General features: G+C 39.1%; 1 protein-coding gene across 1 annotated transcript in view; it reads right to left on the bottom strand.

The window, feature by feature from the left end:
- LOC114883068 (disks large 1 tumor suppressor protein) overlaps positions 1-25,073 on the bottom strand; it is a 335,824-nt gene extending 310,751 nt beyond the window's left edge. Inside the window, exons 1-2 of the mRNA XM_046290086.1 lie at positions 24,986-25,073; positions 16,750-16,881 (exon numbers count right to left, since the gene is read on the bottom strand). Coding sequence (XP_046146042.1) covers positions 16,750-16,881; positions 24,986-25,058 — 205 coding nt within the window. The 5' untranslated portion in view covers positions 25,059-25,073. The remainder of the gene's footprint in view (positions 1-16,749; positions 16,882-24,985) is intronic.

Genomic DNA, 25,073 nt, shown 5'->3' on the forward strand with positions numbered 1-25,073 from the left:
TGGAGTTCTTCCCATGAAAAGATTCAGTAATCTGTGACCGAGGTCGGTGAAGAGAGAAAGAAGGAGCACAATGGTCGACGATGGTCTCCTTCAGTCTGCATGCATATTTCTGTGCTTTGCATTCAAACGGCCAGTAACGGTCGACCGAGCTTTTCGGTCTGCGGGACGGAAGAAAGGGAAACGGGAATGAGAAGAAGCTTCTCGGTGATGAAGCAGCTCCTTGAAGAGGCAGCGATGAACACCGCGTTACGTTGCACGTTTCGTATACGACTTTTCAACCCGTTACGCGATCCGCCTATATCCAACTTGTACACTACACATTGGTACTAGACCTTGCTTTTATTTCAATTCAAAATAATTGATTATTCTGTGCGAAGGTGTTAGGTAAGTGGATCGGTCAAAAGAATCTGCTCTATTTTTCTGACAGCTGATTGATTTCGAGCTTAAGGAACCGTGCTAGTTTTCAAGTGTCTTGTATTCGGTTCGTGCTCCGCGGAGAAATCAAGCTAAATCAGAGCTCGAGAGATCACGAACGTACCGAGGCAATTACTAGCTAAATTAGCTAAGGCAAAAACGAGCTACCGGGATAATACGAAAAGAAAGAACGAACGGATCAATCAGCTTCCCGAATGTAACAGACATTTGCGGTTTATCTTTCTTTTTTGCGGTCTGTGAAGATAAATCGAAACAAGGATAATTGAGTGTTTCGAACGATGAAAATGATACAACTCCCGCAAGTGTATAGATACACGATAAAGTTTACAGCACCTTTGGAACACAGTCAACAGATCGTAGCGCAAGTATCGCGGGTATTATCAGAAGTTGGTCGATAGGAAGTGGATACGTGCTGCATAGGCAAGCGAACGATACCAACGGTAAATCCTGTCATTCAATCTTATAGCTGTTCGTGACTAGACACTATAGCGTAGATAAGTGCACCGCCAAGTGTAAACCTAACTCCATCAGCCGGTAGATAATGCGGAATACAGAATTACATGTAACCGTAAACAGAACAAACAATGTCGTAACAGTTATCGGATTTCTGTTACATCCACTGACAAAAGTGAAGATTGCTTGAAGCTCGTGAAATTCGATACTCGATACGTCGACTCTGATGGCTATTTAAACCCTTATTGGGTATAAAAGAATGAAAACGAAACTACATATAAGAGCCATTAATTAGAGGAAACGTAGGGCCGTCAAAGTTTTAAGTAAAAAGTTTGTTTCTTCCACGGTATTCGAGGAGGGGAGGGACGACAAACGATCGTTTCCACTTGAACCACTAGGACAGCCCTAACGAACGACCAGGTTATTGGGCCAGAGGAGATCGATCGAGGGAAGTTCGTGATTAAGACGACGAAACCGGGGTACAGGCGACGAATCGCAAGAGCCGAGCTCATATCTTTAATTGCATTCCTGCGGATTCGAGAGAGAAAGGTTTCAGGAAAATCGGGTATACCATGACACGCGCAACACCGTGAGCGAGTTGATGCATACAAAACTGCATAATTCATTCAGCCCACTTAAGTCCGGTTATCCGGAGGGTGAAACTTCGAACGAGCCGTACAACTTTGTGTAACTTGCCGGCTTAATGAAGTTGCGAGTTCCCTTTAAACGAAAGATGCATCGCGATGCAACGTTTCGTTATCCGCCAACAAGCTGCGCTTGTTCGACCGAACGATATCCAGCCTCGACGTCGGTGCATTACCCGGAGTAAAGTCATTGAAGCCACCAGTTTGTTATTAAAGCGACAATCTACCTGAATTTCTATCAAAAATTTAATATACTTTTTTGGTAAAGTTTCTTGTTTATCAGTACTCGTTAAATAAATCGGATGGTTTTCGGTAATTTCAACGACAGAGAATGCGAATGGTAGACCATGACACGTGAAGATCGATCGATCGACCTTTCGTCGAAGGTGCTCGTGATTAACGAGAAACAAGGTCGACTAATTTTCAACTTTACTCTGAATACACGCTTCTCTAAAAATAATATCTCGTTTATTCCAGCGTAAGAACGCGAATCGATACGTTATTAAGAATAAACTGTCGTCAGTCGCAGAACCTGATGTATTTCAATTTCAATTTCAATTCCCTCAAAATAGAAACTCCATAAATAGCTATTAACTTTTCTAAATTAAAACTCGTCATATCGCACAGCGCTGTTCAATTTTCTTCAATTATATCTTCATAAGTTTCATAACAAGCCCACTACCAAAGGCTTTTGATAGTTATTAAATTCGTTCGCAACGCATCAAAGCTAAAGACACTTAATTATTTTCGTACCTGATATATGACCGCTATATTGTTTGCTGAATAAAATCAGAACACTATATTCCTTCCCTCTGACAAAAGTCTATATCGTACTTATTCATTTTCCTTTCAAGTACCAGAGTAAACTTGCAAGTATCAAAGGCGCTTAAGTAACAAATAACTCGATAACGATTCCAATTATCCGCTCTCTGTTTCCACGATTTCGTGCTACCAAATCGCGAGCCGAAAGTTGTCCTAGAGAAGGAACGTCGTTTGAATTATCGTGTCTGACCCAAATGCTAAGGAGATCAGCAATTAAAGGAAACGAAAGAAAGGAAGACAATGATGAAACGGCGAGGAAATGAAACGACGAGATGAGTTCGGTGAAAGGAGAGTCGATAGGAAAGAAGAATGTCAGTATAATTACAGGATGAAAAATAGAACGATCCAAGAAAAGAAAATTTTTACCACAATTGTGCCAGATTTGTTGCTGCACATCGAAGCGACAATTTGGATCTCGAATGCTGAAAACCGATTACGAGATTACGCGTTCGAGAAAAAGCTCGCGATATCAGAAGAAAAATCTCGACCACGGATACTTTCTTTTTTTCTTTCGCTCGAAGATCGCTCTTTGAACAAGTTGTTTGCTCGAAACTCGACGCTAAAGTGACGTAGCTCGCTCGTGACAACTTTCCAATGTGCGTAAATCAACGAAACGCAAATATCTCGTGCCGGTGTAAACAACTTTTATAGTTGGAAGGTAAATTTACTCGGTAGCAGGCAATACCCGATAACACGAATCATCAAACGCGAATTAATACATTCTGTAACTCGTAATGTTCGATTCGTCCAGACAGAAAATTTCGCGTGCGTTTCGAACGCGATCGCGGCGGGAAAACATTTAGTAATTACCGGTTACGTAATTATTTATCTTTGGCTTAAAACGAGCCGACACGTATCGCAATTTGGTTGGAGTTCGAGTAAAACCGAGCAAAGTTTCGTCACGGAGCGTAAACTATACACCATATTAGTTCTCTCGAGCGAGACAAGTTCTGATGCCGTCATTTAAAGTCTAATATCTCTCCGGTCGGAAAAGTTGGTCTGCTCGTAAACGTCAAACCTACTTATTCCTGTTTAGCCGGTTTTCCCGACCCTTCGTCAGCCATTCCGTGCTGATACTGCTCGCTTTGCTAAACAGCACAGAAAACACGAGATGGCAAGTTTTCAGTCGGAAGAAAACCGAGAAAGCAATGAACGCGATATCAAAGAGAGCCGCAGCGGTGTAATCATGGCTACGATCAAACGACAGGTAACAGAAGAACCGGAAAAGTTAGAGGGTGTACCTTCTGCTATCGATCTTTTCATCTTTTCTCGCTGCAACTGCGATGTTCTATCTTTAGATCAACACGTTAGAAATTAAATACAAATCTTCGACGATTTTTAACGATTATCGAATCTACAAATCCTACAATTATTATTTTAATGAAATTCATAGAGCTGATCCTTCAATAAGCACTTCAACTCTGAACGATTTCTTTAAAGTTATAATGGGACAATGATTAAAAGAAGAAAGAATATTTTCAAGAAGATGATCAATTTAAACGTTGTTCCTCGTTCGAAGGTAAAATGGCCGAGGCAGCTGCGAGTAAGAATGGAAAATGTATTATTCAGCCGTAATAAGAAACAAGCAAATTTTTCGTTCTTTTCGAAGAAGTTGGAGGCGGCAGTCGTGCTGAATAATTCGCAACCGAAAACAGGAAAATCGTGTACAGTACTGTACGCTGGCGAGAAAAAAGACGAGGCTGCTGGTATCGTTCGCAAAATTTCATATCCTTGCCGAGAAATTTTGTCCTCGAATGCACCCGACACGTTTACTTACTTGGCTATTGATTTCGTTAGGGACATCTGTCGTTTATACAACGACAGGAAATTGCATGTTGTATTACGGTCCGTCGAAATATTACGTCGAACAGATTGAACGAAGGAAACTGAAATTTGTTGTAATGTATAACAGAATAACAACTTCCTTTATTTTATACTTCCTTAAGTGGAATTACCGCACAAATTCCTTCTAACGGTACTGAATATTCAATCTGATAAATCACTTCTTTAATAACTCTTCATTGTACACAAAATGAGTAATACTGCATGAGGCAAGATTTTACTATCCTTCATAAACCCTGTACCAGGAGGAAAACTAATCCAGCTACCGGTATTAAGCATCAATGTTACTTTTAACATCTTCCGTTTTATGCATGGTACTTGTTTTGTATCATGGTTTAATTTGTTCACGTTTTAATTGCACGCTTTTAATTTCGAAATACATTTACAACCATTTCACCTTTATACTCGATCATTAACACGTTTACTGCTGCAGTAGATACGGAGATTTGTCGCAAGACATTGAAATTTTAATTATTAAAAATAAGAAAATAGTTAATTTTCCAATGACAAGTTTCAATTTTTCAATCTACCATCTTTCATTATTAGTATTTTCAAAATACTATTTCTAAAGTAAAAAAGTAAATTGGATGTGGGGATGATCGTTAGTAGCGAGGAAATCTAAACGGAGCGAAGGCAACGAGGAGGGTATTAAATCGTGATGATATCGAGAGAAACAAGATGGCAAAAACTGGTCGAATGGCTTCCGAGGAAATAAATAAAGGAAGATCTTTCATCGTTGAAGAAGAAAAGCGGAACGAAGCCACGCTCGTTTGCTCCGTCGAGTAATTAACTTTCTTCGTGCTCTCTAAAACCTTTTGATAAGTCGGATCTCGGTTCGTGCCAGCCGGGAAAATGTGACTGCGACGAATGGACGTAGGATGAAGGTAGAGATGTTCGTAGCGGCGAGACACCGAGTTCGCGAAGAAAAGAGTAATACGAAGGAAATTACAGTTTGGAAGGTAATTTCACTGCCGCGAGGATCGTCGTTCTTACGTAATATTCTAAGGAACCAGCCAATGTTTCGACTAGAGAGAAGAAGAAAAAAAAACAGCACACAAGACGACATCGAAAGCTTGCCGACAGATCGAGAAAGTTTGATTAGTTTGTAGTTTAACACCGGGAAATCTGCGAGCAATCTCGGTGGCCGTGTGTAAGGGTCAAGGGAGGGAAGTCGTTTAATCCGCTGACTTTCGATTACACTGTTTCCTACAGGTTTAAGAAAGTTAGCCAACGAAACGACACGGAACAACGCTAAGCTTCGACGTAACTTTGAGAAAATTGTGGAGAAAAACGTGTACGCCAGTTTTCTTCCAATTTACTTGTCTGTGTTTCAAATGCTCAGCCATAAGCTACTGTTTCAACGAAAGAGAAGTTTTAATATAAAAATAACAAACTGATGTGGATGAAATAATTACGTGCAGTAATTAAAAGAACGCTTGACGAAGAAAATGAATGAAAAGCGTGTTGGTTTGTTTCACAATTAGGTGTATGGATGTGTAAAGGTTGATAAAGAACAGTTTGAATTAAAAACAAAAGCGCGAACAAACCTGCCCATTCTCTCGCTGTCTCTTTTCCTCCTCGTTATGGAATCGATGTTGATGCCTTTCTTTGTCGTTTTTAACCGAGCTTTTATTTTTTCACTTTACCGATAAAACTTCAGGCAGTTCCGTTTCGCCCGCCTTTACAGCGATGCTAATTGCGCCAGGGTGGTTGTGGAAAAAAAGAACGAGAAGGGAAAGAAGAGGAAACGAATACTTGCCAGTTTACTCGGGAAACGTAACACCCTGCTAATAGTTGGTTTTTCGCGACTCGCTAATTTAACGCTTTTAAGCGAGGGCAATTTACCGTGAATGTACTCTTATTTCCAAGCCTCAACTTCCGCCCGCTAAACGATTCGAGGGAAAGCACGTTTTATGAAAAACTAAATTTTCATTTGTTCGCACGCTATTTGCTATTAAAAATTATAAATCCGAGAGCTTAAATCTCATACGTCGTCGACTTTCTCTAAATGGAAAGTTAAAAATTCGGAACGCGTAATATCTCCAGTGCTAGAAATTCGTAAAGGAGAAAATATCAGTCCACGAAGTATGTTACAAACGGTAGAATCTTCGCTCGAAACATCCTACAGATGGGAGACAGGGTGAGTTAGGAGTAGCAAAAGGGTGCATCATGAAAAGTAAAGAGGAAGAGAAGCCAGGGATCAGGGGTTGGCTACGTCAACGTGAAATAAACGCTGCGACGTTTAACTTCTGGTTTCGTCTCGAAGGGAGGATCTTCGGCGAGACGAAGGTGTTCAAAAGGGGTTGGCTGAACGGTGCGGAAGGCAGACGAGTCGAGTCGAGTCGGTGGATGCAGAATCCGGAGGCAATATTTCACTGCCCTTCCTACACCGTCTAGCAGCTTCGACCGCTCCATCACACCCCCTTTGCTCTTCGATGCGAAAGTCCGATGGATTCGAGTCCATTTACTGGTCTGGCCAACCGAAACGACCAAACGCGTCTCAAGCAACCCTAAGAATACCTCTTCTTTTACCCTCTTCTTCCATTTCTGCATATTCCATCGTTTACCCATTATGTACACCGATTGCGAAAATAATTGAGATTTATAACGCGCCTTCTGTTAAATGTAAATTTTAAGTCATTGAATCTTCTTAAAGATTATCGTGAATCGACGTTGCATGACTTTCCTCCATTTTTCTTCGAAATAAGGAAACACAATAAGGAAACTCAAAGTGTAAATTATCACGATATCTGAACGATCTCTTCAAGGATTAATGTCTTTTTAGTTGAAGCCGGTTATTTAGCATCGTTGTAACTAGTGATAAATACCGACTTACTATTAATCTAACAATATCTCGGGATATCCATCTCACAGGAATTAACTGAAGTTGATTTAAACCTCGGCCAGATGCACTTCCGCAACAAATAGGATGCGAACTCACCGCAACATTAGAGTAATTACAGTTATGTCTGTCTGGTATTACACGAATCTATCTTTGAACGAGCAGTCTAATTAACCTTCCGAAAACATAGTGTCTATTATAATTAGCACGGTCAGATTTATTGCAGACAGAAAGCTTGCAATTGACACGTTGATTCGTGAAAAACAATTATCATTAAAAATAATTGCAAACAAAAATATTAATTAAGCTCTGTAATCTGTCGCTTTAAGAACTGGCGAATTTAGCAACTGAATAAGTCGAGCGTTACATAAACATTAGGGATTTTATCTGTTTGAAAAGTCTATTTAATTCGTGCTTGGCTTGTTACGAACAGAATAAAACAACTTCCTTTATGACAGAAATTTTATTTAACACGGTTATCTGAATTTCCACTAACTAGACAGTTGAGTCGCGTTGCATCGCCCGTATGACGTACACTCCAACTTAAAAGTCCGAACATTTTCCCGATATTTAATACTTTTGTACCGTTTAAAATAGCTTCAGTTATAGAACATTGTATTTTACAGCAACGAAGTGGAACAATTCTGCAGTTATGAAATTGTTCAATTAGCATAACGATAAGCGAGTTCTACGGTGAAAAAGTAAAAATCATTTAAAAATTGTTGAATTGTAGCTGGAAATGTAATTGCATTAATGTCGGGGTCGTGAGTGTAATGCAATATTCCGAAACGCGCTGTAACAAGTAGATACGGTCGCTAACTAGCCAGACAATGCGTACGGTATTACGTGATCAGCTGTGATGCGGCATAAGTAAAGCGGTAATTGAGTTTATAACAAGGTAGTCGAGTGAAATGCCACATAACTTGATAGTCTACGTATCCGTCGACTGTCTGCACAGCTTGCTGCTGGTATACAATGTTACACGGTTACTATGCCAGTGGCATAGTGAAATGTATCCGTTGCACATGCACCGCGAACTGACTCCGGCTTTTTGCGCTAATACGCTGACTACGTTGATGCACTTTGTGAAATCGAAGTATTGTAAATTAAATATCTATCGGAGATTAAATTTCAAATCGAAGTACCTTATTTATGAAAATTAATCCGCGGCTAATATCATTTTCATTTTGCACTCTATACAAGTTTTTAACGAGTTGTTAACGGTTGCTTGGAGACCGTTGGCGTTCTTGATGCTTTTCACGGCACCGTGGGACAACGGCGTTGCGCATTACGCAAATGAAGCATAAATTCTTGCTCTCGATGGAGATTGTTAAGCAAGTAAACGACTTAACGGCTACTCACGCGGGGAGAATACATTTGCATAGCTCTGTGACAGTCTTTCGGTTTCTGTTATACCGGAAGTTCTTGAAAATGATAGATTAAAACTTGGCGAAATTTGTGATTAGGATACGGAGTATAAGTTTGAGAAGGAATTATTTTCCGAGAGGTTCTTATGTGACTTCACTTCGAACGTTTTGATCTCTTAACTTGATGTAAAAGTTCATTACCATCGTTGAATTTTATTCATATTTTTGCCTACTAATCGAAAATCTAATCTAGTAATTATGAATTTTTGTGAATCCCGTCGTAATTAGTGCGTAAATTACTGCTTCTCAAAGCTGGAAACGAGTGGACGAGGATGTTACGAAGAAGATATCGTGACCCAGTTGCCGATCAATTTCACGTGCTGTTGACTGTGTGTGCATGTTTGTGATCTTGCATAATGACGGATAATGAGATGCAATCAACATCCGGAGATTCGAGATAAAGAGGAATAATGCTGTCGTGTTTGATACAAAAATACTTTCTGTTGTTTGTGAAAAGAATCAAGCTAAAAGCACGATGCAAAGCAGTATATAATTCTTTTAAGAAATTATACTAATCGTATTAAAAGAATATTAAACGACGAACGAAAATTCTAAATTGCATCTTTACAAAATTGAAACTCCAGTTTACTAAATAATTAAAATAATCTAAAATTTTAATTAATGAAGCGTTGAACACATCTCGAAGCAAGTTGTATCGGTTCATTTCACAAAGTTACGAAATCCCCGCTAGATTTAACTTTCAGACCCACCATTTACTCAATAATGTTATAAAATCGTTAACTTTGTAACTGCGTTAAACGCCACTTTCCTTTCCGTGTAACCTCGAACACGGTGCAAAACTATTTCACCATCGAGCTGCACGTATTCGAGAATGCATCGAATATTTTCAATTCTTATTGAATGAAATTAATAAATTTTCTTCTTGAATTTATTCAACACCAATCGACAGCGTAAATCAATAACGAATTTACATCACGTTGAACAGCGTTTCGTGCAGCCTCGATTCCCATGCCACGATACGTTTATTTCTAACCCATGGAAAATAGTTATTAACTAAGCAAACAACGGCCATCAAACTTTAACGTTTCGTTGTTCCGCAAAAACATAATTCGCGGTGGTGCAAGAAGAACACGTTGCGTTATTAGCGCGAACGAGCAATAAAATCCGCCGCATGCAATTAGAACCAAGATTAATACCCTGCGTTAGTAGCAGCATTTTTTAAGCCAAATACTCCTTTGATTAAGTATCCCGTGGACGTTTAGTTAACATTCCACCAAGGTATCTTGTACAGTAACAAAGAAATTAGAAGAAATCTTAAGTGGATATACAGAATCGATGGGGAGAAAAATCGATCGCGATAGGAAGTCCAGCAAAATGGGTGTTCCCGAAGAAATAGAGGATAACGAGGGCAAGTCCTGAGAGGTGGAATTATCCGAAGGGATTTATAGAAAGCGTAACGTCTCGATTTTTCTTCGACACGGCAGGCGTGGAAGTAGGAAAAAGGGGTGGTAAAACGTTGGAAAATCGCGTCGACGCGACTAACGGGCAAGTTTATGGCGACGAATCGGATCCCGGTGTGGTGCGCGAGCCAACGAATGGGAACGATTCCCGGCTGGAACGAGAGAAATTGGCCACCCTCGTAACAACTTCACCGCACCAACGATCGCGGTATTCGGTTAACGATCTTACAACACTGCCTGTTCGTGCTTTGAATTTCAAATCGGTACCGTCGGTGGACGCGGAACCCCGTCGCAGTTCTCCATCGTCGGGGACCAATGGAGCAATTCCAGCATTGCCCTCGACAACCCATCGCTAACGATCTTGTCGCAGTGGTAAACTTTTCTTTCCAACAGTTTCCAGTCCGTCCTACCAGCCAACAAGAACTTTCTTCCACGCTATGTGAGAACGATCTCCTTTCGAAATGGAACTTGAATACTTCTTCGACTCCTTTTTCTTTCAACAGCCCGTCACTTCTATCTCATCGTTTCACTGCCATTATTTACGGCCTCAGATAAGAAAAGGAAAATTCACGGAATATACGAAAGTATGAGTCAACGAAATGAAAGATAAATTTATGACAGTAAAATCAACCGCACGATCATTCGTGCAAACATCGTTAATAAACTTTCCAGTGAAATGATTAAGCACGAAAATTCATTGGCTACGGGACGAGGTGTTAATTTTTCAATCGACCAAGGAAGGATAACATTGACGAGACCAGTGTAAACGTTTATCGGACCATTTAGCGGTTTACTATTTGATTTACGCGAAATTCCTGGCTCGTATTTACATGTACAAAGATAATAAAAGAATAGGGGTCAACGCGAGGCGAAATAAAATTATTGGTAACGAGCAACTGTAAAAATACTGATGTTTCGTTCGGCGTTCGTGGAGAGATGGCTTTTACGAAAAAACAACCTTTGCTTCGCTATGATATTCGGATATTGCGATACATGCAATATCAATAAGGTTATTGGAAATGTACCTGCACATCGGTGCTCGGTATACCAGCTTCAATGCGATAAGGATATGTTGTACGCAACACGTATATGTACATACGTACCTTTGCACACATATGTACGTATGTACATGCGGTTTAACGTTCTACGCTCGACGGATATCATGGGACGTTACGAAGCAATAGGAATTCGTTACATACTTTCAGAGAACATGGTTTCTATTTTAAGCGAAATATTGCGGAACAAAAGAATTACGTGCTACGTGAATTTCCGATGAAAATTTTATGATATTGATATCGCACCCTTTTAAAAAAAATTAAACTGAATTAAATAGGAGGAAGCATTTATTTTGAAATAAGGTGTTTAAGGAATCGTACCGTTCCAGGATGAAAACAAACCACAAGTAGATTTAACCCTCGCCATGAAAAGATCGCAGATCAGAATTAAAGGTGGATATTCAGGGCTTTGGGAACAACAGCTACTTTCAGGTGTGAAACAAAGCACCGTTGGCGTGACAATAAAAAGACCACTCTGCAAATGATAATTAACGGATTCTCGGAAGCCGAGGACAAAAGTTCGTTGTGCAAGGGTGTGCATGCTACTTTATGAAGCGCATTGTTAACCACATGAGAAACAAAATAAGTTTTAAAATCGACGGTGAATCTACTGGTAGAAATACCGATTTTTCATTTGTTTAACAGATTCTGTACATTTTGAAAATTAAATAACGGATAAAGCTTGCATTTTTTAAACATATTTTTCTATTATTCAAAAAAACTTTGTGTCTCTTTTATATTTAGCTTACTGCAGATATTCGAGAAACTGAAAATTAAATTCACATATCTCTGCTTCTGCATTTTGCAACATGCATTTGATAGAACCATATTCCTTCCATCAATTTCATCAATCAATTGAAGTCCTATCTGAAATGCTGGGGGAGGGCACTTTTGTACACTTTAATGGAATAACGGAAACGCTTCCAAAATTCTCTTTCTGTTATAAAAAAATGAATTAAATAGTGGCATTCAATACTGTGGCACAAAGAAAAAACGCGTGACACAAAAGAATCGAGATCGATCGAATCGAAATCATCGACGACCAGACGTTTCCAATATCCCTCGCAAAAAAAAAATGGAAACGAAGAAGAGATTGAGGATCGAAAATGTGCGTGTTCATGCAACTAGACGAGTGTTTCGATTTCGAAAATTTGAGTGACAGCGTCCATAGCTATCGAGTTCAATAATGAAAACGGCAGGAAAAAAAATTTTTTTCTAGGAAAAGCGAACGAACCTACCCTTTTTCTCCAATTACATCTGATCGTTGTTATTTTAAAAAAGAACCCTCAGCTTGTGCATTATGTAAATTCGTTGACTCGAGTTATCAGAGTGAAGGGTAATGTTTCTTTGATCGCATGTGTGGCGCTAATTCCGATAAAAATCGGGAACACGGAGTTTGCTGTTGTTAAGTCCAGAACAATGCCTGATCCTTGGATAGGCAAGAGCATGTGCTTGAAAACTGCATGGACATCGCGATATTTATGAAAAGAATATCGATCGAATTATTATCTAAGTTGCAAAGATTCTAGGTTATAGTAGAGATTAACGATTTTTTAACGAATAAATTCTACGAAAAATGAAAATCACACGGTAAAATATTTTTGATTGTTCTCTACAAAAATGATTTTAACAGGAAACAGACAAGTTGTGAAGCGACAAGTATCGAGAAAATCGAGAAGCAGACAAGGTAGATAAATACGGACAAAGAACATCGTAAAACATAAAAAATCGTCAAGAACTGACGTGTTTCACGTCATCGATCTGTCGACAGGGGTGTGTCAATTTCTTCTTCCGTCCTTTATGCTTTGATTTTCCCTCGTCTCTCTTTTCCCGCTGTCTTTCGTGCACCGAAATGTCGTCGTTCGTGAGTAAAGCGACACGATCACCCAGCCAGATGAAGCTGCAATTTTCTGCACTGGTGCCGCGTCTAATGCCCGAAATAAATCGGATTTTCCGCGCCGTGCGACGCAGAATAACAGAAGAAAATAAAAATATAGAAGAGAGAATAAAAGAACGGCGCGAGGTAAAAACATCGCCAGACACCGCGCAAAGAAAATTAATCGTAATTAAAACAAACGGTTCACTGTAAATAATTCCGGACACGAACGTGCTTTTCACCCGAGTTCCTTAATTCCGGTTGGACTTTTACTAACGATCCTCCCGTGGATAGAGAGCATTTGATCGACTGATACTAATGATCGTCGCGATGACTTTTGCTCTCCATCGATTAAACAGACAAAAGCTCATTCTTTGAGTTCGACATTTTGAATATCACAGGTGATATTAAAGGATAGAAAAGTATAAATACTGGTAATAAATGAATATGTTCATTAATTAGGAGATCTATCAATATCTACTTAAAAAAATAAAATGAGCTACCCATTGTTACTTTGTTACTAAAATATTTCTCCATTTCTAGCACCTTTTCGCGAGCTGTGATTGGAACATTCCATCCGTTTCGATTCCGTTCACTTTTATTTTCTTTTTATCACAGCACCACGGCGCTTTTATTGATTTATAAATTGATCCGCTCGTCCACTTGCCACTCTCGCCTCGTTACTTTCTTTTCCCTCGTTTTCCCTCCCATTTTCACGTTTCACCCCGAGCGCCGCGCCGGTCCTTCTAGCTTCAATAGTTCTCGAAGTAACGCGAAAAGTAGACGGGATACTTGCCACCATTTTCCACGAACGTTCGAGAAAAATTTCTCGGTCGATCGATGACCGACCTGAATTTTAAAAAAGAAATATGCACTTTACCGAGTGATCGCGAGCAACTAAGGGCCATCGCAATCATTACAGACGCGCTAAACCAGCTTCCGTACTACGAGTTTCAACCTTTTTATTGCAAATAACAAAAAAAAATGTTGCTCGAAACTAGCTGAAACACGGACAAAGGCGAGGTAAATTTGTCAGGTAGACGTGTTTTGTAACGTTACGTCCAACGCATCCGCCAGCAAGGTGTAAAATAGTGCGTCCTGCCTATGTTTCGTGCTCGTGTTGCACCGAGCAATGCATTTAAATCCATGGAGAGTTTGATACACTCTAGGTGATGTATCCAACAGGTTACGCGACACTGCAAATCTGCTCTGTTTTAAAATTCTCCGAAAAAATTGCTTTTGTAAATTATTTCATTTAATCCTTAAATCGTAACTCAGAGACACGAAAATAAATTAAAAATTATATTTAAACTCGACGTTTCACGAAGAATCTAACAATTTCGAATTTAACTTCCGTTCAATAGTGCAATAGACTTTAAATTTCAAGCTCGAGCATCGGAATCGCGGAAGCACGACGGCAACCGGATTATAGAATCGGCAAGCCGATTTTCTTTAATCAGATCCTTTGCTTATAATCTACTTTGCATAGTCGACATCTTAGCAAACTAGGTCTGTCAAGAAAGGAGGAAGTTTTAATCCATATTTAAGACTATATATTTGTTAAATAGTTTAGTAAAATTAGAATTTGACCAAGACTGGAATCCTTGAATCTACAATTTTCGTAAATTATAAAAGAATTCTTTTCTAAATTCTACTTGAACGAAGAATCTTCTTTCTTATATTCGTGAAAAAGAAACTCTCTTGAAAAATCCAACTTCAGACAAACGATGCAATTCGGGTAAGGATTGGTCGTTTCCAGAGGATTTAAGAAAGAAGCAGAGAGTAGAAGCTTAAAGAAACGAAACAACCAGCTATCTGTAAGTAGGTGTTTCCCTGCAATTTAGATTTCGTGCCCTTCCATCGGCTAAAAGGGATTGCGAGACTGGTAAGAGATTAGAAACGTTCAACGTTCGACCTCCGATCTGTAGTTTTCCGAAAAAACAAAGACGAATCGTTACGTAGTCTAAAGGTTTTCACGATTTTCACTTATCTGGTTAAAGCAAAGAAACCGACTTTCTTCTACTTATTTGATAATCGTTATTACAGCTATTTATTCTCGATTCTCTGCTTCGTTCCACTCGATTATACCCGGAAAAAATACATTTTAATTTCCATCGTTCCGTAGTTCGCGATTCTGTCGGATAATCAAGAACGATAGAGAGTGGAAGCGAGCCGAAAACGAGCGTGGCGCGAGAGAACGATAAATTGAGAGCACTCGTCCAAGACCACTTGAAAATTTAAACCCGTCCAAAATGGCTCTACGCTCCCTCTCGAACTGTCTCCAAGTTTGCTGACCAAAGGAAGGTTCCACGAGTACCGTGTGTCTTTGATAAATTTGCCAAAAGTATTAGCGAAAGCGTAAATCTGTTCACTTCACCTACAATGCATTTCAAGCTGGCTAAAAGGACGCGTCTATTTTAAGCTAACCCACTGATCGCTGATATTTTACAACAATATTAAAGTACCCTCGTTAAACAATAAACTACACGAAACTGCCGTTTGTTACGATCCCTCTTTTCCCCTCGGAAGCATCCGTAGCTTTAGTCGACAAGTCTAATATCTCCCTTATTCAGGAATCGCTCGAGCTTGCTCTGATAACGAGCTCGTACGTCAGGAAAGTTGAAAAGCTGCGCGACGTTGTTTCGGGATACAATCGTTGCTAATCAACGTTGCAGTAGCTCATCGAACTTTTGGCTGAATTTCACTCGAGCACCTACCCGTTAACTTCAGTTTCTAAGTTCGCCGGCGTACAGCCCGGTTACGTGCTTAGTTCGAAATTGTAACCTTGTTACGTAGACGACGCTGCCGACCTGACGCGTAATCTCATGGCCATTGACCAGGAAACTATAGCGCACGGACAATGATACAGTGCACCGGTCTCCTTCGAATTATTAATTATCGTTTAACACGACCGTAACGAAGGTCCGAGGGCGCAGAATTCACGACAAGAACAAAATATGAGGATTTTGGAACTTTCATATAACTCGGTTTATTACGCCATTCTAACGTTACGCTTGTAAATAAGGTGTTAATTAACGCGTTGATTACCGTATCACAGGGGACAGAATATACGATAGAGAATGAATGAAAATGGCTCTGAGTTCGGGGTGCAAGGGTTAACGAGAACGAGGGAAAGCAGAAAGAGAAACAGATTAATTTCAGACGTTCCCCGGTAATATTCTAATCTCGTTAGGTACTTAGCGAAGCTGATATGACGTGTAATCTTGCGGCCATTGTCCACGTCACCGGTGGGTGTCTCGAGGCGAGGGTGTTTCGGGGTTATCAGCAGTAACAGGCGAACCCCGGCATACAGACACCGCTACGACCGACACAGTTGCAGATGCAACGGACTAATCTCCTCTATGCGAAAGCATTATACCGAACAGACCGAACGTTACAATCTGGCTACGAACTAACTCCCACCGTTTCCATGCTTGCGTCCCGAAAATGAAGTGACATTTCAGAATTTTAAAAGTAATTTGGTTCGTTTCTGTACTCGACCACCGTTCAGTTTCAATATAACTCATCACCACGATAATAACAAGAATATTGAAATTTTCTTTTTTTTTTTTAAACAGTCTAACATCAATGTATGCATGCTCTATTATATTTTGGACAATGATTTTTCAATCAAGCAGACTGTTTTCCCTCGAATACTGCAAAGGCCTCGATCGAAATTTCCAGCGAGTCTTCTGAGCGGATTCGTTTGGTAAAAGCGCTTTATTCCGAATAACAATGGAGGTAGAGCCGTTCGAGAGGCAACGTGCCAGTTCCGATAAATAAGATGAGATTCAGCCGAAGCATAGAGGAGAATAGGATCGGGCGTCCTCTTTCCAAAGGATCGATGAATCGAAGAAATTTTTCGGCTTTTCAAACGATAGAGAAATTTCACGAATGTCAAAAGACGTATAATAATAATTGCTCACACTTACCCAATAACGCCTGAAACAATCTGCTTTTGAAGATTCGTATGACACGTTCGATGGCCAATCGTAGCTGTTTATCCTGTGGCCTGGTCAACTTGGCGTGATAGTCTTCCAACAGCTCCAAAGCTCTGTGAGCCTCTGAAAGGAACAAAAAGAGTTAGAATTATGCATAATCAGCAAAGTTTTAACGAAATCTCCATCTCTAAAATATCAAAACTTTTTTATTTCACTAATTCAAGGGAGACAGCTTAAATTAATCCTTGGACCGTGGACCACTAAGATAGTAATAATTTCCTAAATTTTAGACTATTTTTTTAGACATCTAACCTTTGTACGCTTGGGTTACGAATAACCCGACTTCGCTATAAAAAGGTAAAATTAGATATTTCATAAAATTGAAAAGCAAAGAGGTATTCTATAAAATTATATAAAAATTTATTATGACAAAGTTTATATTGTATAAATACCCTCATCTTTTGTACGTTGAAAATACCTTGCAAAAAACACAATTTCCATTAAAATATGAACCGTACGTTCGTTTTCATGAGAAGACAACAGCACGCTGCACAAAGAAACGAGCAGCTGGGACATGCATAAAATTTCAAGAAATAAAAGACAAATAGATGCACAGGTGCGTCTGATTTCTAGCGCAAAATGGCAACACGAACGTCGTGTACGTGGAACTTCTCTCTTTAAAAAAAAAAAAAGAGGGAAGAGCAACGAGTAGCTCTGATGCTGAGAATTCACTTTTATATCCTGATGCTTTCTAGGTCGAATCGAAAGAGTGGATACAATTTTGTATTTGAAAAATATATAAATAGCTGAAAAGTAAAGATGAATTTGTCGACAATTCATATGCCATTTTCTAGCTACTTTCAGCTGCCGTTGTCCGCAGAAAGCAACATTTATTATTGATACGTAGAGAAGTACCAATATCAATGTACCATAAAATAAGAGGGGAACTTGAAAATCTCATATGCACTCATAGTATAAGTCCGTAAAATGAAACGAATTTTTCATCATGATTTCCTACATTTCAAGTCGTTGAAATATCTAAGGAGAAATGCGGAATGGTTAATAAATTTAAAGATAACTCCATTGATCTATTTCAAGATAGTTTAAACGGTTGTGGATAAGCGATCGACACACTTGTTGATTCGTACTACTTGCTGAACGAATCCCAAACTCACAGAAAGGATCGATCTACTTTTACCACTTCGAAACGTCCTCATCTGGCCTCCTCTCAAACGAACCAGTGACCGTCTTTTGTTCGCAAAACAATATGCTAGTAAACAGAATCTCGGTGTGGGTCGCAAACAGCCATATAAATATCTTCCACCAAATGGTAACGCAAATTTTAACTTTGCAAATATTCAAAATTGAAAATTATCGCATTTGATATTTTGTTTAATTTTTAACACAGGATAAAATTTGCGAAACAATCTAATACAATTTGTTAATAAATCCTTTGACATTGTTAATTAACTTGTTAGGCGATAAGAAGATTAAACGATTAAAATTACAAAGCATGACGTTTGAACACCGCCCAAAAGTCCATCAAAAGTCACGTCATTACTGGAACTCTAATGAGCATCTTGTTAATGACGCTCTTAACGACACAATCACCGTGTTTGATCAAGTACCGTAAAGAAAGAATCGACAAATGATATCAGAGACCAAAATATAACAAATTCGTGGAATTCGGTAAATCATTGTGTTATTAAAATGAAATCACAGATTCTGAATTGTGACTCTGATTAAAGAACGTTTCCGTTCTTGCGACATCTGCGTAACGCAAGAAAAATGACCGAAGAAACGATTTCTTATCCAGTCAAAACAGCTGCGGAAGACAGGAATTTCACACGAAAATCATTTTCCAGATAACCAGGCGGATCTTCCCAACAGGCTGAGCTAATTATCATTAACCGTTCCGTTAAATGAGGATGCTAAGTGGCCAATTACCGGTAAACGCTCCATTCTGAAAGCAACCTTTTGCTCTTTCCAAAGACAATTGCAGACATTTCCTTACGGAAAACACTTGAAATTACCAACTCTGTGAAGTTGAATACCCTGTAGTTAAATACATTATAAACTTTTATTAAAATTTCACAGTTACATCATTTTACTTCAACAAAAGAGAAGCATTTAATTACTTTTAATTACTACTATCATCGCAAAAAAAAACGTTACAAAATAATAGAAAAAACTGATAGAACATGGTAAATTGGTAAATCAATTAACTTTAGGGTGCATTTCATAAAAACCAAAACGTCAGCCAAGTTGGCATTCATTTATATACACGAATAAAAGTCAAAGTGACATTTTCATTCCTCGACAGCTGGCTAGATATTCGTGTACAAGAGCTTCCTCGTCCATTCCATTTTCACGTCATCCAGGATACACGGTGAAACGAGAAAACTGCTTCCCGTGTAAACGAAAAAAAGTAGCCGGATACGAATACCCTTTACACTCTACAAGAATGTACGCAAGTTTTGTGCTACACGGGACACGATATAGCTACATCGTAGAATTTAATACGCGTTAACTTTAAATAACGAAACGTAAAAGTTGAGTGTATAAATTCATAGACCTTCTATTTCCTCCCCCGACCACCCCTGTGGTATTTAATATTAATCAATGGCAGTGACTTGGAATTTAATTAAAAATTAAAAGAAAGAAAACGAACTTATTGCGACAGGAATTATACTATTCATTAGAAATTTATATTACATCAGAAATTTTAAATCAACCCTTTCAAGAAATACACACTATCATAATACGTGTAAACCCTGTTCCTCTGAGGTATATCCACGAATACCTGCATACATTTCTGTCTACCTGGTTCAGCAGTAAAGAGACAATTTCTCCAGGGTAATAAGAGGGCAACGGGTAAGTCATCTGCCTTCGCGAACAGCAATGAAACTATGCCAAGTACGGCTATTCATCTCAACTTAATAATTCAAGCAAGCGTGACCACGTCCTCCTTCAATTACCGCGTCTCGATCTTTGGTAATTATCAAACTTTTGCAAATGAGTTTTCGTCTCGTTTTAACTTCAACACCGACCGTGAACGAGATACAAAATGTTCTGCCAGCAGAACGGTAAGACGAAGTTTCATTACTTCTGTTTAAGGTGTGAAATTCAGAATGATTCAGAACTTTCACTTCTTTAAAGTACAATAAGTCTGTGAGAAGAAGTAAATATTTTAGAGTAAAAGATGTTAAGGGGGTTCAAATTTCTCTTGCCAGACAAGATGAACGTGATTGCAAATTTCTTGATAAAAATTGTCCGAGGTGATCAATAGAAAAGAAAATTGAAAATAGATTGAATTCGCACGATGTCCATAAAAAAAATGTACGAAATAAATTCAATTTAGTTGTTACGCTGTAGTTACATTCCACATTCCATGTTCTGTTCTCATATGATACAATAAAAGTTCAAAGGACTTAATTAAGAAACCTGCACAACTGGAAACACGAGCGTTGAACCGCTGGATTTTTAATCAGAGCAGGTGAAAAGAGATCCTTTACAGCGGACAGTAGTTGCAGTGGAATAATGCAAAATAAAGGAAAGGTAAATTTGTCTTCTTTTCCCTTTCCACGAATTAGTTTATACGGTTCTTTGTAAGGGGAAATACTTTCCGACGACTTTTCACGTATGAAAAATTCGTTTATTACCAGAGAAGTGTAATTTCCTTTCCTATCTTCTCGGGAATCGCTTAGCTAAGCGATAAAATAACTACCCAAGGGACATCGATTCGCCCAAGGCTGGTGTAAAAGGACGCTGAAGAATTTGAAAAATTTCGCGAACATCTAATCACCAAGTTGGAATGCGGAAATTAATTTCGGCCCCTGTTCAAACGTTAATTCAGGATCTGGTTTGAAACTAAAGCAGACAGGGAAGAAGGAAACAGACGGGCGAAGACGGTCGCCGCGCTATTATTTTCATCGTTCATTAGCACGTGCGCTGCTGACACAGTTCGCACGCAATAATTAAAGGACGTATCCCGAGCCTGCTCTGCGTCTAATTAAAGCACGCTAATTATCGAAGTGAATTACGGCACTCGTGTCTCCGCTACGTTTCCCGCAACCAATGAAACGTATAAAACATCCTGGACTTTAAATTTCATTAAAAGCAACCGTAGTTGCCTTCAACGGGAGCATTTATCAAATGACTTCCCTTAGAATTCTTACATAATGTAACAAATTTTACAAGAATTACAGCGTATGACGTGAAATAATTTCTATGAGACGTGATTTCAATTCGGCCAGTTAAACTTACGAGGTCGCAACAATTCACTGGAATAGAGAGTTCAATGATCTTCGTGAATACGGAGATCCTCTTCTCGTACGTTGCTTGGAATGATAGAACTACCATCGTAAAACCAAATTATACGAATCCTTTACGTGTGCCCTACGTAATAACGACAGGGAATATTCCTACGGTTAAGTTTATGCAAACAGGATACACGCGAAACCGCACAAACCGGAACATTTATCATGCTTTATGAAAGTATGCATAAAAGGTAAATGGAACGATGCTCGTCGTTTTGAGGCCCTCATGAAAAATAGTGGTTGAAACGTCCCCCATGACCGGTGATCCATAACATCCTTTACCGGGTATATACGGTGCACGCATCGAGGGAACTAATGCCTCCGAACACGTCGCGAATTCATCATCGACAAAAGTGGAGCAACAACGACGTGTAGTAACCGTAATTGTTTTATTTATCAAGAAACATTTGACGAGCTCGCTTGATTTACTTTCAAGGTACTTCATTTATTCTATGATAATATTTTCTAATAATAAAAACTAAGGTTTCACATCTTCTAATCAAATATTTTCAAACGAACGTTACTATCGAACGTGTTAGACAAAGTTTTAACCACGTACACGTTCATGAACCCATTCGACGGGGTTAAAGTTCATCGTTCGAAGGGAAGCAAGCAAATATTGTTTCTATTAACGAACGCCAAGTAATCTTGGGCGACGATGACGTAGGTAAGCAAAAGGATCGAGGGTCGAATGAGGATGAGAGCGAGTTAGGCGCGAATAAGTTAGAAGTTTCGCGAATCCGCGGAGAAGGTTTAATCCAGGCCGGTGTATAACCGCTCGTGGCGTCTGGCGTGCAAGATAAACAGGGGAACAGGGGGATACAGATTTTCCGAATTTACGTGCTGCACGAATACGGCACCTGTACTTCTAGAATTATGGAAATTTCGAATAATTGGATCTCACCTCATCCCGTGCCACGGAAAACTCACTGCCGTCTGACAAATGTGGGCAAACGCGACTGGCAAACTCATCGAAATCAAACAACTTTAATTTACCTAATTAAAGTTAAATTATTATTAAGATATTTCCTTGAGAAACAGAGATTTTTATATGAATGAGAATCGTCAAGTTCCGAACATCGAAACGGATCTTTAAAAAAATCCATTCTACGAGGCATATCATCTTTATTGAGTGAAAAGTAATTCTTCGCTAGGGAACAGGATGAAAATCGCAAGAAAATATCAAACCTTTCAACCGTGACTCGAACTAGTCAAAAAAAAGAGAAAAATTAAAGGTAATAAATTTCCTTCGGATCGATAGGCCGACGTTAAGCCGAGATAAAAAAGTAATTCCGTCCTCCTTAATATTCCGTGCCACTTCTTCCCGTATATTTCTTCCGTGAACGACGACAAAGCTTTCGAACACTTAAAATCCAATCTCTCTCGATAAATCACAGAAAAAAGGCGCGACGAGTCGTAGCAAATTTCTTTGCAAAAACGGCGATGCAACTTATTAAATTTTTGTGTATACATATTTACTCCAATTTTCCTGCCAATTCTAAGATAATTTTCTAATATAACAATATGCTATTCGAGAATGAAACGTATAATGGATGATGAATAGTGTAACGTAACTTTTAGTATGAATGAAAATAATCCATATAGAAGGCACAAGGAGGAATGATGAATGGCCGTGCGGAAAAAAGAAAAGACTACCGACGTTCCATGCAAACGAAGAATTTCTTTCATTATTACTGTCGGATGAAGAAAACGGATTCGAAACGTCTGGTCTGCTTTTTCACTTCGCGTTCCACCCTCTTCCTACAAATTCTCTTACTTTTCTCCTTCTATTATCCAACTCATTTGTTCCAAGCGTTGGTACACTTGCGGAAAGTACATCTGCATCTTCTGGCCCCCCCATTCACGTTCAATTTACGTGAACCACGTACCGGTAATTTACTGTTACAAGTTTTATACTAGCAAGGTATTCATCGTACTCGAGTCACGATGAGAGATTCTATGATATTAAACGCAATTCACATAGTACCGCACCGAGAATATCGACGATAAAATATCTGGGATCGTAAATTGTTTATTGTAGACACGCAGAAAGAACGAATACGTAACCAATTCTATCTATAAATAATTCCAGGATCGTTGGATCCCTGCGATCGGCACTGTTATTCAGTATTTACAGATCATTGTTTTATCTACGCGCAACCAGGAGGAAAAATAATAACAGTTTAATAATGTGCAGACCTTTTGCGTTTCAACAAACGAATACATACAGTAACAAAATACACCTGATAATCGACAAACATAGAATACAAATTTTTATCCGGTCCGTTTGGTTTTTCTTTCATCGCAGTATTAATTTTTCAAATGTAAAATTTTTTTGACTGACAATTATTAAATAAATACTCTCGTTGTAACGCGTTAAAATCATCGTTGAATTGAAAATAAAAATCTGCTTTGTCGAAGTAAAATCAATGGCCGAGAGGACGTGGGAGGATTCACGATTGCCGGAAAAATTTTCAAGTTAATTTCCGTCACGTGCCTCCGCATTACACGTGAATGATAATAAAGAAGACTCGCGAGAGGACTGTGGATTGCGTGCTCGTGCAAACAGTGCCAATTTAATCTCAATTCTGTACGCGACAGCTGAAACGATCCTCCGCCCACCGAGCAGTAGACTGGAGCAAACATAGCGTGAAACCGCGATAATCTCAGTGTCCATTCTCTCTGGACCCATTGTCGACCATTGAAAATTACCGTGGAAACAAAAACCGGAATCTATAACGATTTTCTCGAAAGTTTTCTTCGAGTGATCGCAATTCCTCGAGTTTCCCTCTGGTGACTTTTAACTCGTTCTTTTATCACCGCTTCGAATAATCACTTTAAAGCTCGAAAAATATTTTTTAACGATACTATACATTTTCCATGATGGACTATCGAAAATTAAATTCCGATATTTTAATCGCTGTTCTGGTATATGTCACCGGTCGCGAACCTCAAATAAATCACCGAATATCAGCAGGAGGATCGTAAAAATTCAGCGAAATTCGGTGAACTTTGATTTTCTATCTGTAATTTATTTTTTATTAAACACGGAATGCACCAGGGCTGGACTGTAAACAGTAAAGCATCACGGTATTGAAATGGTTGGTAGCTGTTGATTTGATCATCCATTAGGTATTTCATTGATGGAAATCCGTAATCTACGGCAAATACTAAAATCATTTCGAAGCGTTATCAGATTCCGTCGAGATTAAGGAACGGCGAACTAGACGCGTTTTATCGTGGAAGCGAAGAGATTTGCAAAATTACAGTTTCGCGGCGAGGTACCAATCGAAGATACTGAAAGACTCGAGTAAATCGATCAGCGAATTTTCACGGAGACCAACGTTACTGAAACGCGAACGGAAAATGAATTTTCCGGGATTTACATGAAAGATATAAACAAGCTCGGTTCGCCGCTCGTTTATTCGATTACCGAGCTGGTAACGTTTACTTTGGCTAACGTCTTCGCGTTAAAGAAGACCGTGGTTTAACTGCTTCATTATGCAAAAACCTTTCGCTATCTTTTCCCTAAATAACTTTCAGCCCGTGTTACGTCCGTTCCCTTCCGTTGGCTCGTTGCTCGTTTAACGTTCGTTCCGCCCTAAAATAACGCTAATCTCCCCATTCTCCAAACTAATACGCTCGGAAATATAGTTTCCCGTTTAAGGGAAACTCGTTGCGAACTGACTAAAGGAATCGCGATCGTTTAAGTTCAACTATGAAACATACTTCTTTGAAGTGCTAGGGTAGATCAGATAGAGATGAGACTTTTTGTATAGAAGCAGAAGACCGTTATTGTCTTAGCTATCAAGGATTAATCTATTTTTTTAAATAAACAAATTTGAGATAAAAAGATAAAGAAGATTAGTTCGGTCACAATGTATAAATAAAAGGAGGCGAGAACTTACGATATCGCTCGAGGTAGAACACGGTTGGCAGATAACAGCACATGCCGTTATCACCGTGCACGTGGGCATACATGTCTGCTAATTAACA

This window comes from Osmia bicornis, chromosome 2, assembly GCF_907164935.1.
Source record: "Osmia bicornis bicornis chromosome 2, iOsmBic2.1, whole genome shotgun sequence".
NCBI lineage: Eukaryota > Metazoa > Arthropoda > Insecta > Hymenoptera > Megachilidae > Osmia > Osmia bicornis.